This window comes from Plectropomus leopardus, chromosome 3 (assembly GCF_026936395.1).
Source record: "Plectropomus leopardus strain MGB_pleo_1.0 chromosome 3, ASM2693639v1, whole genome shotgun sequence".
Lineage (NCBI taxonomy): Eukaryota > Metazoa > Chordata > Actinopteri > Perciformes > Serranidae > Plectropomus > Plectropomus leopardus.
Genome location: NC_142178.1, coordinates 38,328,636 through 38,343,201, shown reverse-complemented (window position 1 = coordinate 38,343,201; position 14,566 = coordinate 38,328,636). Strand labels below are relative to the sequence as shown.

The window sequence follows — 14,566 nt, the reverse complement described above, 5'->3', positions numbered from 1 at the left end:
CTTTAATGATCATCTAGACTTTAAAAAACTGCTAAATTAATGCTTTCCTTCAACAGCAGGGATGCGATCTTTATTAAAAATAAACATTTCTCATTTTAGGACTAAAGAAGGGCTGAAGAAATGCATGGAAATCCTGACGAGACTCGGCGTGGAGCCGTCAGAAGAAGACTGTCAGGCCGTGCAGCACGTGTGCACCATCGTATCTTTCCGCTCAGCAAATCTAATTGCTTCGACGCTGGGAGGAATCCTCGCTCGCCTCAAGGAAAACAAAGGAGTGGCACGCCTTCGCACCACCGTGGGCATCGACGGGTCGCTCTACAAAATGCACCCTCAGTGAGTATTCTTTAAACGTGACAGACTGACGGGAGCATTTAGTGTCCCTACATCGACTTCAATGTTTGACTAAATGTTGCCACACACAAAAAAAACATCAAAACAAGAATTAGATAACAACGGTGCGTCATCAAGGATTCTCCGAGGAATACAGAGGATGCACGCCAGACATTCCTCTCAAAAACTAACAAAAACTCCCATGCAAATCCAAAACACTTCTGCTGTTTTTAAGCTCAAATTGGGGTCCTTTTTCAAAAGGTGGATTGGTTGTAATAAAGGATAATATTTCAACCTTAATGCTTGTTTCAGCTTTGAATAATTGTGATATTAGGATCTTTTTGTAGTCCAAATTAATGATTCAGAATAAAGAATATGAATCAAAATTTGCAATATTATGCCCAGCTGTGATCGCTGAAGCTGGAAATGAAGCCAATCCAAAGTGCCAAAAAACTACAATTCATCAAACAGCCACATTAGGCTAAATCCCCACAGAGACACAATACTCAAACTTTACAACCGAAATCATCATGTTTACAGCCTGGTACAAAAACTATTTTGGTGTCTGTAGTTACTTATAACAACAGTATGGGGGGCAGGGCTCCTGCAGTTTTAGGCAAGTCAGATTTAAGACTTTTTTTATGCCACTCAGAATGAATTTTAAGACTAATTTTCTAATTTTTTTTTTTGCTCCCATGAACATTTATTACCTCCATGTGTGACACTTTGCAAAATGTCCACAGTGGTAATAAATGCTCATGGGAGCATAATCGAGTGTGCGGACTCTGCTTTTGTATTTTTATATTTTTGTTCTGTCCAGCACCTGGTGTTTAAATGATTTTGGACGTGCGTGCTGCTAGATTTTTTTTTTTGTTTGTCTCTTTGTGTCAGACCTGTGAAAACCTGGCGGCTTGATAAGTTCAAAAATAAGCATTTGCAGATAATGAATGAATTAATTAATTTATAAATACTTCTAAAATACATTTATTTAAACACCACATAAATATTTTTTATTGGAAAACATCTAGATGAATGTTGTGATGATTTTTCAGTATTTTCATTTCGCCTTAATTGGTGCTTACACTACAATAATAAGAAAAGTAAAATAATTGATTAATGATAGTATTGTGAAATAGTCTCAGTCCACAGAGAAAAGAGAAATGCATGTGTGAAAAAACTACAAATGCAGCATCTTCACCCACACCCTCATTTCAAGAGGATTCAGTGTTGAAAGATGAGCAAAAATTAATATTTTGTATTTGACAGATTCAGTCGAGCCTGTCTCAAAAGGATGCCTTCTGCTCTCTCGACAGATACGCCCGCCGTCTGCACAAGACGGTGCGTCGCTTGGTCCCAGACTCAGATGTCCGCTTCCTGCTGTCTGAGAGTGGGAGTGCGAAAGGCGCTGCCATGGTGACAGCAGTGGCGTACCGTTTGACGGAGCAGGCGCGCCAGATTCAGCAGACTTTGGCAGAGTTCCGACTGAGCAAAACGCAGCTGTTAGAAGTGAAGAAACGCATGAGGGTGGAGATTGAAAGAGGCCTCAAGAAGAGCTCCCACGAGGAGGCTTCAGTCAAAATGCTGCCTACTTTCGTCCGGAGAACACCAGATGGAACAGGTGACGCAAAATACTGATGTGCAGACGGATCCTGTAGTGGTGTTGCATAGACGCCACATTTGTTCTTGTCTTAAGTGTATAATCACTGATGGATCTTTAGTTTATAATCTCATTTAAAGATGAAATTACTGGTCATTTTCCATTATTATGTAAGTATATCTATCTATCTGCCTCAGCTGAAAAAAACAGACCACCCCTGCTAATGTCACATCAAATTATAATGTTGTACACAAATATAATTTTTTTATAATTTTTTATAATTAAGATCTGTCAGCTCAGCAGGTGACAAACGACCGACTGATCACGTCATACGTTCACTTTGCGGTAATTAATCGAAGCTTTTAAAAGTCGATAAAGTAGTTGTAAACAGCTGCGTCCAGTCAAGCTTTTGATTTACAAATGTTCACAATCAGGTACAGATGTTTGAGGGAAAAGTCGACGCACAATCAGCAGGCTGAGGTTAGTTTAACAACCACCAGCTGGACATGCTCTAACGAATATACACCTGTCAGCCACAGCATTAAAAACTCTAAAATGTGACGTTTTTTTAGTGTTATTGAGTGTATTAGTGTTATTTGTGTCTAGTTTAATGTTTTTAGTGTTATTTGTTACTTAAAAACAGTGCTTTTAGTGTTATTTGTGTTTAGTTGAGTTTTTTCAGTGTTTTTTTAGTGTTATTTGTTATTTAAAAACAGTGTTTTTAGTGTTATTTGTGTCTAGTTTAGTTTTTTAGTGTTTTTAGTATTATTTGTTATTTAAAAACAGTGTTTTTAGTGTTATTTGTGTCTAGTTTAGTTTTTTTAGTGTTATTTGTTATTTAAAAACAGTGTTTTTAGAGTTATTTCAGAGACTGCTGCTGTTTTAAATCTTTATCAGGTTTGTTGGGTTGTGTGTGTCTTGTTCAACATCACTTCCGTGAATCATAACGTGCATTTAAATTCACGTTACCAGGTCCGGTTTGAACATAAAATATCAACGAATAGGTGAAACAGCCTAAATTAAACTCTTCGTCGTCTCCTTTGGCATAGCTCATGGTGGGTTACACATCGCATTGTTATTGACTTAAAAGTTCAGCTGAGGCTCCCTAGTTTGCCCTCAAAAGTTTAACCTTCAAGTTTGTCTACTTGGCAGTTCTCCAAAATCTCAGCCTTATTATCAGAAGTGGTGTGCACAAAGTGAATCAGGTTCTTCCACATTATTTTAAAGAGATCCACAGGCACGTCTTGACAATCTTATGTTAAACAGTCATCTCTTTTCACTGATCCTGTCAGCAAAGGGATTAACGTCAAAGACAAGTTCAAATAAGTAGATGAACACTTTAAAGCCAAGAAGAAAAACTTGATTTTTTATCATTAATTCTCTGTATGACAGTAAAACTCATTACTGTGAGACCTTTACTTCAAATATTCAAGTCAAAGTAGACTTCTTTGCTTTAAACTGTACTATTTAAGCATCATGAAGCAGTATTTCTTCTAAAATGAAATCAATACAGCAGAAGAAAGTTTAGGTTTTGTTGGTTCTGCAGCTAACAACGTCTTTCTTGTGATACAGAGAACGGAGATTTCCTCGCTCTGGACCTCGGAGGGACGAATTTCCGTGTGCTATTGGTAAAGATTCGCAGCGGGAAGAAGCGATCAGTGGAGATGCATAACAAAATTTACGCCATTCCCATAGAAGTCATGCAGGGCACAGGAGAAGAGGTAACGACTGTGGCTCTTTGTTTAAGATTTTATGCTTATTTAGAAATCATCTTGGAACCCATCAGCTATTCGTCTGACACAGATTTCACCTGTGTGGGTAAAGGCCAATATTTTGGGGGTTACAGTGCAGCCAGCAGTTATTTTTGGGCAAAGACTTTCTTTTACATGGTCCAGTTATTGTTTACTGTCCAATTAGCAACTTGAGACGGACAATATCTGATCGTCTTTAGGGGTGAGCAGGATTAAACAGGATGGATCAACCCCAATGATACTGGTAGATGAGGATACACCTTTATTTTGAAATATGCATAACACGCCTATACTGTCATTTTCATCCAAGCACACCTCCTTACGAAAAATTCAAACAGTGCTTGCGTCCTAGTGCCAGGAAGATAATGGTAAGCAACCAATAAAAAAAAGACAGTGAGGATATTTAATATTTTATATTGTCTCATATTGATTGAAGGGCCCAGAATTGAATTAAAATTGTTTATAGGAGACTTTGTGATATGAAAAAAAGTATTGTTGTTTGAAAAATAAATATTAAAAAATCTAAAAAGAAAAACCTTAAAAAAAAGATTTACAACGCTGCTAATCTCTATAAAGGAATAAATAAATAAAAATAAATTATAAAAAGCTAACAAAAAAAAAGATCAGACAATAGCGGATGGGATCTGAGATAGCATTACAACCAATGAACCCACTTTTTTTGCTTTCCACTCAGACCGTTTACCCGGCCGAAACTCATCTGACTACAAACAGACTGCAAACAGAAACCAAAGGCTTCTGACACCAAAATCTTGTACTTACAGATTTCACATGCAGATATCAGTTAATGATTAATTTAAGAAATAATTCTCATTCCTTCTGAACATAAGTGTTTCTGAACGAGTTTACTCCTGTACTTTCAACAGTTTTGACATATTCATATTTCTTCTCCGATGCATCTAAACTTGTGATAGCAAACCTATCCATATCTCCCAGTATGCAGACCACTAAATGCATGTCTCGTTCCAGCTCTTTGACCACATCGTGCACTGCATCTCCGACTTCCTGGACTACATGGGAATGAAAAGTGCTCGACTGCCTCTGGGTTTCACCTTCTCCTTCCCCTGCCATCAGACCAGCTTGGACGCCGTACGTTCTCTTAAAAATAGCACAAACTTTTGGTAAAATAGGAAGCGAAAAGTTCAAGGACACATTAACAACTAATTAGTCTTCCTCCCTTTAGTCAGGCGGCTGCTCCATCTTTTTCAGTTACTGTTAGATTCATGTACCATCCAAACTCTTATTTGTGGGACATTTCTGCTCTGCAGGGTATCCTTGTAACCTGGACCAAAGGCTTCAAGGCCACAGACTGTGAGGGGGAGGATGTGGTGGAGCTTCTTCGGGAAGCCATCAAGAGGAAAGAGGTAATCTTTTGATCTTTTTTAGGGATTATGTTGCGAGAACTGCAGCTACACAGACAACAACACAAACACTGCAGCTTTGTTTACTGATTTTTAACATCAGATGAGCCAAAAAAAACCCACTAAACCGACATCAAAAACCTTGCAAGGACGAAGCCAACTGTTGCATTTCCTAATGTTGTCACTGTTCTGGCTAAAAAGTTGCACATGAAAACACCACAGAGACTAAAACGAATGGACAACCAGCACGTGCGTTCTGCGCCTGCGTGAGAGGAAATAACTCCATAGCAGCAGACGGCGGTCGTCTGTCATCACCATTCAAAAAGGGAAACTGAAAGACCGTCTTGATGCGAGTTCACACGTTAACAACACGATCCCATTTTGGAAGAACAAAGCGAATTTACCGTGCGCCAGTGAACAACAACACAAACCATCAGGAAATGTTCCTGCTGGTGAGCTCAATCGCCAAAGAAAAACGATTTTACTCTCTATAACAAGTTTGTTTGATCTCACCTTCTCTTGACTTAAACCTTTCGGTTATTTAAAAATAAAATAAAATAATAGATATAGCCCCTTTAAAACATGAGTTTACAAAATGCTTTGACAAGCAAAGCAAAAGCAGAAACAGGATGCTCAGAAAACTACCACAGAATTGTCTAACTGAACACGAGCTAAGACAAAATTAAAACGAGAGGACACATAATGCAAGACGCAGGATGCAAAATGTCGATATAAATTAATACAGAAAACAGCAACAAAACCACAAAATAAAAGGAAATTAAAACATTTAACAAATTTATTAAATAAATAAATACTGTCCCCACTGCCGTTTTGCTAATGTTTAGCCTCTGTTTCGCTTCTCGTGCACTGAGCTCAACAGACAATCAGAGTGATTTCATTCACCGAAAGACGCCGTCGTCTCCAGTGCTGATTCATTGTGCTGAATCAACGTTAAAAAAAAGCCAACAAGGGCCCACAACAGGCCGAAAGTGTGGGACAGTGACGACTGCGACAGACGCTCACCGACAGCCCGACACTGACAGACAGCCGAGCGCCAGCTTGCCGTGTCAGGGTGCTAACACCTCATGAGACAGATCGGTCTCAGAGAGAAAATTAGGAAATTTAATAGTATTATTTTAGAAAGGGCGTGCTCAAAGTAAGGTAAAGTAAAAAAGTCTGGGTAATATTTGATGTACATCCTATAGTTTCAATGTCCATTTTCCTGCTGGTTAAAATTAACTTCTGACTGCTGTTTTGTTGATGCACCACAGCAGCTTTTGTGTGGATGTCTAGACATAATATGGGCTTTTTGGACGAGTGCACCGTGTTTAGTCCTCTGTGTAGCTCAGATCGTTGTTGTCTAGTGCTTTGGCATGATGCGTTTGTTTGTCTCCCCTCTGTATGCTCCTTCTGTACAGAACTACTGTTTCTTTGTTGCTACAGTAGGAAAATGAAAATGTTTCCTGCGGGACATAAAGGATCTCGCTCATAAACCACTTCATAAATCTAACAGTGATACATGGTGACAATATAACCTACAGTGAAAGATTAAATCTCATGGTTAAATGCCAAGCCCGGCATACTGATACCTTTGGACTGAACTGCAATTTAATAGTTTCAGCGCACAGGCACTGAGTGCCACCTCCTACTGTGTAAACCTACAGCTTAACCCTTTGAAACCAAGGCTAACTGGCATGGGAAAAGGCAATGCGCAACTTAAAGAGAAAGTTGCAAGAATTTAGTAAAAAGTACATTAAAAAATACCTGAAAATTAGAATAAACATCAATATAAATAAAACCCCAAAAATCCAAATAAACAAACAAAAGGAAAAATAAAGTAAAATAAAATAAAATTAAAAAATCCAATCAAACAAAAAAGGAAAAGGAGTAGTCTAAAAAAATTAAAATTGTATAAAAAAAAAATCTAAAAATTATGCTAATTTTAAATATAGTTCACTAGAAAAAAAATTTCCAAGATTATAAAGATTGTTTTTTAAAAAATCATAATCTACTAATTTCTTTTCTGGTCTTTGACATGACAGAGTGTTAGCATGAAAGGGGGAGAGATAGAGGGGATAACATGCAGCAGAGGGCCACGAGTTGGCTGCTAACCAGCAGCCACTCTGGTAAGGATATTGCCTTTGTACAGAAGGCACCCACTCTATTCACTGAGCTACCAGGTGCCCCAAAAATCTTCATTTTTTTGTAATTTGCAGCAAATTTCCTGCCAAATTGCTCCTTGCGTTTGTTCCACATGTTTTTTTAAAAAAAGTCAAGCCAGTCAACTCAAATTCAAAGGTTTAAATAGATGTGAAAGACGTGTGAATGCAGCATAAGAAAAGTGATTTTGAGTCAGGCTTCAAAGGGTTAACCACATCTATCATGGCCTAACAAATAAATCACAGCTGGCTAATCACTCATTATCAATTACCACATTTTTTAGTTCTGGTCATCGCATCTGTTTTGTATTTTTTGTCAAGTCATCATCACTTTTGAGTTTCTTATATCGATTTCGCCCTTTTAGATGGAGGATCCAGTAAGTATTAAGTGACTGTAAATGATTACTGGACAGGTAAAGCAGCGCGGGACTGGAGCCGTGTGTGGTTACTGCTGTGACAGCATGTCGTAACACCTGGAAAAACCTGCCGTCAGATACCGTGTGTCTTATTTAATCTCCGAATTAGCTCTGTGATGACAAAGAGGATGCTCTGTGTTTTTGTTTGCTTGGCGGAGCTCCTGGATTTTGCAGCAGTCTGAAGCAGCTTGTGTGTTTTATTGTGTAATCTGTGCAGGAGTGTGAGTGATCTGCATTGTGTTCAGTGTGGTGTTTGAAAAGTCACCAGGCCTGATACGAATCCTTCTGTCGACACAACCATTCAGACACAATCGCTTGATATAAAACGTGGATTAAACATCTCTTTAACCCTTAGAGACTGTTTGGCGCAGTTTACGCGCTTTTCATTCTTCTATTTTTTTCAGAATTTTGGCTGTGTTCATGCATATTGCATCGATTTTGGCAAGATTGTGTATTTTTGTTTAATGTGTGAATTTCCAGCTCAGCTCCTACAATAAGTTCAAAATACACTGTTGAAAGTAAATAGTTACATTCAGACTGTTAAGTTAAAAAATGCTCCATTGAAACACATCAAACTGACATTTTTGATCCCACAGCCATCAAAGCATAATGTTTTATTTTCATCTAAAAACATAATGGCATCATGACAAAAACCTGACATTTAAAGGGTTAAAGTTCTGAAGATCAATGAATGTTTGATATTTCTGATTAGGACTGATGTTGGTTAAAAAAAAAACCTCAATCAAAGTAGAAAATAATATTAATGTAAAGTATTTTTCATAGCCTGATTTTGAAAAGCGCATTTTGCGTGCAGAGCAATACGAGTGTGTGTAATATCACAGCGGGGCCTAATGTTCAAAATCCACAAACACAAATTATTTTATGTATAAACGTTTCAGTAAGTTTTGTTAAAGGAAGCATCAGACATTTTGCACCAAAGATAAAAAATTGAAAAAAACATCTAGCTTTACCATTCTAATAATTAAAAAAAATAACGTAATCTGAAGTCTAATTGACGTATCGGATTATAACACAAAGCATGAATTTTGAATTGTGCGAGAGTTGTGTGATGAATTGTCAGCAACAGATATGAAGTTTCAACGTACTTCTATCTCTGATTTAATGTTTCTCGCTGTTTGTTTTCACAGGAGTTCGAGTTGGACGTGGTTGCCATAGTGAACGACACGGTGGGGACGATGATGACCTGTGCGTACGAGGAACCCTCCTGTGAGGTGGGGCTGATCGCAGGTGAGTTAAAACACCAAATCTTTTTAAAAGGAAATTTTAATCTAGAAATTTGTTCTGAAAAGTTGAAGAGAGGATGAATATGTATCCTCACGTTTTTGTTACACATAGGAAACACTCATAAATGTCTGGATTTGTGTGTTTAAAAACAGAAAGTCTTGCAAAATGATGTACCGTTGAGGGGTTTTGAGTTTGGCGTGCTGTGGCTGTGTGTGCTCTCAGGGACCGGCAGTAACGCCTGTTACATGGAAGAGGCGAAGAACATCGAGATAGTCGAGGGAACCGAGGGCCGCATGTGTGTCAACATGGAGTGGGGGGCGTTTGGAGACAACGGCTGCCTGGATGACATCAGGACGATTTACGACCAGGCGGTGGACGAGAACTCGCTTAACGAAGGCAAACAAAGGTGAAGACGCCTCCAGTGTCCAAGTATAACTAAGGTCTTGTTTAGACAGTTACTCAAATCTGTTTAACAGGCAGATCCACTTTGTCTCCAGATTAATTTTAAAAAGTTCAGACAAAAAAAAGCAATTTTTGCAAAACAAATAGTCAAAGTCATATATGCAGGCGGTTTGAAATACAATTGTAATCTGATTTCTACAGATTCATCTCACTGTGAATGCTTTTGTTGCATGAATCAGATTTCATTTTATCTTTTGCGTCGCACGCGACGGGACACATAACAACAATGTCCAATCTGGAGTGACGGACACACACAGCAAACTTTATACTGCTCCTAGTAGACCGCTATGGAGGACAGCAGGGGGAACAACAGTCCATGTGCAGATGCTGAAATAAACGGATCTTAATATAAATTTATCTGGAGCGGTGGAGGAGTTTTGCATCATGACTTGACTCGAAGGGCGAAATGATGGACCTGCATTTCTCATTCTTCCATATTGTGAAGCTGTGTCCTCAGCATAACTATATATTTACTGACGCACATGTCTTTACCAAAGCGACGCTGACAGTCTGCCTTAAACATCTGATTTGACAAACAAATCTGATCCGTCTGCATTCTGAACAAAACCATAATATTTTCAGTGCTAGTTTAACGCAGAGCTGGAAAGATGCTGTTGTGTTAGTTTGGTGTTTTGCCATCTTGCTGCTCACTAAGACTTCCCTCTTTCCTGTACGTGTCAGATATGAGAAGATGTGCAGTGGTATGTACCTTGGAGAGATCGTCAGGCAGATTTTGATTGATCTGACCAAGCGCGGCTTCCTCTTCCGGGGACAAATCTCTGAGACGCTGAAGACCAGGGGCATCTTCGAGACAAAGTTCCTGTCGCAGATAGAGAGGTGAGTGAGTCACTTAACACCTCAAATCCAAATGCAGAAGCTCTACTGTGTCTCTTAGAAACTACTGTTTATTTTAAAAGATGAAATCCACTATAAAATACTTTTTTGTTTGGCCATTTAGTGGTATAAAGTTCTTATTTCAGCAGATAAGCAAATGATTTTGAGATTTTAATTTAACTAAACAGAAATTTAATGGCAGATAATAGTATGCTGCAATCTCAGCCACCGAAAACCAGTTTGAATTATTTTTCAGCATCACACAGGGAGAAATTATTGGTTAAGAGATGCGACTCTGCTCTGATAGTAGCAGGGATGTATATTATGAGGGATTTCTGGGAGGTGATAGTCCACGATTTCACAGAGGAATTGTGGATTCAAAACTTTCTCTTAGTTATATGATGCAATAACAGCTCTTGTAGCTCCTGCTGCATCATGAGGGAGCCAGTTGTTACTGACTAACACATACTGTAGCCATAGCATCATGTGACCTAGAGAAGCCAAAAGCAGTGTTTCCATTTTTTTTCAAAGTTGACGTGTTTCCATTAGCCATATTTTATTCAATTTCAATTCAATTAAAAAAAACTTTATTCATCCCTGAGGGACAATTTGTGAGGCCCGCAGGCAGCTAGGCAAAAAACTATACATAACGACAATGACCTAAGAGACAAGAAATTCTTTTAAAAATGCAATAAATAAAAAGCTGTTAACATTACAAGTGGAATAAAAGTAGTGCAGGTTATGCGATAGCAAGTGTATGAGGTATATGAAAGTCGACAGATAATTTGACAGATTTTGTATTTGTAATTATAATGCACAGTTTGAGGGTTAATGGAAACCTGCCTACTGTTTTCTCCCACATATGAATTCCCATACAACCAGATAAAGTAGTTAATAGTTTTCAGGAAAAAACACGTCTGCTTTAATTTTTTTAACGTCACATCGTGCTCGTGTGATAAGGCAATGCAGCCGAGTGCATTTAAACCTGTATAACCACACAATACTAACCTAAACACTAAAGTAGTATCTGTAGCAGACGTTCATTGTGATGGATTATCTATGTCAAACAGGTTTATGTTGATTTTAAAAGCACTGCTTCATGTGGTTAAACTGTTGCTCGCCTGGAGGTAGAAAAACCTTATTAATCCTTATATGATTTCTATTTGTTCATATACGGTCTAAAACATACAAAAACCTTTCCCATGATGGAAAGGATAAGCAGGTAAAGCACATGTTTAAGCAGCATTGTTCACAAACAAAGTAGCATTTAAGGGGATAGCACTCCCAGGTACAACAGGAGGAGGAGGGGGAAGCAATGTGACAATTTGAGTTTATACACAGTTTAAGCCTACCTTAGCCTCTGGGAACAGCTGTGAGGTATCCGGTGACTCTCCTGCTGTTGGCTGACCTCTGACCTGCTCTCCTCCCTCCGCCCCTCCCGCTCCACAGCGATCGTCTGGCGCTGCTGCAGGTCAGGGCGATCCTGCAGCAGCTGGGGCTCGACAGCACCTGTGATGACAGTATTATCGTCAAGGAGGTGTGTGGCACGGTGTCCCGCCGCGCGGCTCAGATCTGCGGAGCCGGGATGGCTGCCGTGGTGGACAAGATCCGTGAGAACAGAGGACTGGACCACCTGGACATCACCGTGGGCGTGGACGGCACGCTCTACAAGCTGCACCCACAGTAAGATGCGGGATAAGAACATAATGGGAGGCGTTTTTTGGGGAAAAGAGGTTCATTCATTTAGCAACACTACAGTAAATATTGAATTTCATCCAGCTGCAAAGGTTGTTTCATTTATTTCTGTGTATTACAGTGACAGGAAACTTATTTCCAAAACATTTTTCAAGATATTTCTATACTAAAAACTAAAAACAATGACAGCCTACACAAATGGATCCTCTAAAATCTCAGGACAATGAAGGCTTTACGTGGGATTACCAGTCTCAACGGCCATAGATGGTGCAAAATTAACTTTTCTGTCCACTCACAAAATGGTTAGTGAATATTTTCATTGAAGATTATTATTGTTTGGAAGGTTTTTGGCTGTTGAATGAAGTAAATCTACCTGCCGCTTGTATATTTCACCAGCATGTGACAAATTGATGGTGCATTAAATATGAAGATTTTCTGCTTTTTTCCCTCGGTTTTGCACAGTTAGTTTGACAAAACAAGATATTTGCAGACGTTATTTTCACTATTTTTAACGGAGTCAAGGGAATTTCATCATGGAGGTTTTACAAAGTAAACTAAAATTTCTTTTTTTCACCTTTTAATAAACTGATTTTATCAACAATAGTTAAAATGAAATGCAGATAAAGATAATCGGCTAAATATCGGCCCCAATAATCTTTCAACCTCTGCTTTATACAATAAAACCAAAACTGGATTGTGGGTCAGAATAGCCAGAAAAGCACGCTGGCTTGCATAATGCAAAATCTGACCCTGATACTGCATTTGACATACTAAATTTTTCTGCTATACTAAATAATTTGGTAGTATTGGTACCGAAACGTGCAGTAACTGAGAGCTAAATCTGTACTAGCAGGCATCTCTCATGTATTTGAGTTGAGCAGTAAATTGCCTCCTAACCACAGTTTCCTGTCGTTCTCCTCCCTCAGCTTCTCTCGGATCTTCCAGCAGACCGTGAAGGAACTCGCCCCTAAATGTGACGTCAACTTCCTGCTATCTGAGGACGGCAGCGGCAAGGGGGCCGCCCTCATCACCGCCGTGGGCTGCAAACAGAGAGAGCTGGACGCGCAGCAGCAGTGAGGAGCTCCGCCCTGTTTGACCTGAAGAACTACCTGCTGCTCCACCTTTGACCTTCACCCACCACACTGCCCGACTCCATCTCCCCTTGGCAGCCGTGACTCCACCTCCGCCCCACCTGGCCCCCCTACAGCCAGAGAGTCGCGCTGCGTGACGACTAGGGAATTAAATATCTAAGTATTTATTTATACTGCACCAGAGGGTTTATTATTTCCATGTTTGTACATTTTTCCTCAATAGCTTGTCAGTAATCTGATAAATCTAAACTTTAGGTGTGCAATATTTGTGTATTGCTAATTTTTATTTTTATATGGAGGCAAATATATAATAGTATTTATATAGCTGAGGCCACTTTGAATCCCAGAGGTCATAGGATTTTGCACCATAGACACACACAAAAAAAAAATGTCAGCACTTTTTATATGAGAGTTACAACAGCAGCATTTCAATGTAACTTCCAAATGAAGGACGTCCTTCTCGCTGAATGATGAAACTCATTTTTACAGGCTCCGCTGGTTCAGAAAACCAGTTCCAAAAGGGCTCGCTGCAGAGGGTTGAATGCAAGAGTCACGGCTGTTCAAATCATCCTCATTTATGTGCAACATGCTCACACTATGTGCTTGGCTACTAACCACTTTTTGTGTAATTATCAATGTAAACTCACATATTGAAGTATTCCAGCAGCACCACACCCTTTACCCCTCCAGGTCTGGGAGGGTAGAAAAGGCCCGAGTGGAAGTGTTAGCGTGTCCCGTTGCTATTTGTGAACTATTATACTTTTGGTGTTGTGATGAATCCCACTTCTACTCATTGTATGTGCAAAGAATAAATGTTTATTGGGCCCCAAGAAAGGAGTGGATACTACGAGCGCTTTTGTGTGTATTTGTGGCTGAGTGTCAGTGTGTCCTTCTGTAACGACCTGTAGCTTTCAATGTCCAAAAGCTCTGTGGAGACTGCATGCCTTACATTAAGACAAAGGAGAGTACTGGATCATTTTCTTTTTTTTTTTCTTTTTTTACATCAATACAGATTTGTGATCGCCACAGTGATAAGTGACTTCATTAAATTATATTTTGTTGTGGAGTAATTCCTGGTGTCTCTTTCTTAAACTGTCAAGCAGCAGCGGAGGCGTGCTTAAACCCGTACTGCAAGATGGCGGAGTCGATAACAGGCAGACACATGTTAAGTGCAGAAAACGCTATGCAAATTAGTTTGAGTGACGCTTAGCGTGTGTGTGCATGCTGTTTTCAGCATTAATACCAATGCAAGACCAACCAAATTGTTTCTCATAAAATTCCACAATATCTCATCTGGAAAAACAATTAAAAGATACAATGAAGGGTTCTTTTTCATCAATGGACGGTTTGTTTTTATGAAATATTAATAATCAGATAAATTACAATAATCTGACCCTTGTGACTGTTTGTTAAAGGTCCAGTGTTTGGGATATAGCAACATCGAGAGGTGAGGTTTCAGAATTTAACTAGTTGGCCAGCTGGTTCTCACCTTCAAGTTATAAAAATACCGCTGCTTGGTCAATTATTGTGGCGTCAGACACTTCTCCTCTGGCGATAACATTTCAAGAAGCATGGTGATGGATGTTCAAAACATTTGCAGCTTTATT

At 39.2% G+C, this 14,566-nt stretch overlaps 1 protein-coding gene across 1 annotated transcript in view; it reads left to right on the top strand.

The window, feature by feature from the left end:
* The window catches only part of LOC121942360 (hexokinase-1-like), a 34,779-nt gene extending 20,754 nt beyond the window's left edge, over positions 1-14,025 (top strand). Inside the window, exons 9-18 of the mRNA XM_042485545.2 lie at positions 100-333; positions 1,644-1,948; positions 3,500-3,648; positions 4,666-4,785; positions 4,965-5,060; positions 8,781-8,880; positions 9,100-9,283; positions 10,021-10,176; positions 11,623-11,856; positions 12,795-14,025. Of these exons, the coding sequence (XP_042341479.1) occupies positions 100-333; positions 1,644-1,948; positions 3,500-3,648; positions 4,666-4,785; positions 4,965-5,060; positions 8,781-8,880; positions 9,100-9,283; positions 10,021-10,176; positions 11,623-11,856; positions 12,795-12,945 (1,729 nt within the window). The 3' untranslated portion in view covers positions 12,946-14,025. The remainder of the gene's footprint in view (positions 1-99; positions 334-1,643; positions 1,949-3,499; positions 3,649-4,665; positions 4,786-4,964; positions 5,061-8,780; positions 8,881-9,099; positions 9,284-10,020; positions 10,177-11,622; positions 11,857-12,794) is intronic.
* The last annotated feature ends 541 nt before the right edge of the window (positions 14,026-14,566 follow it).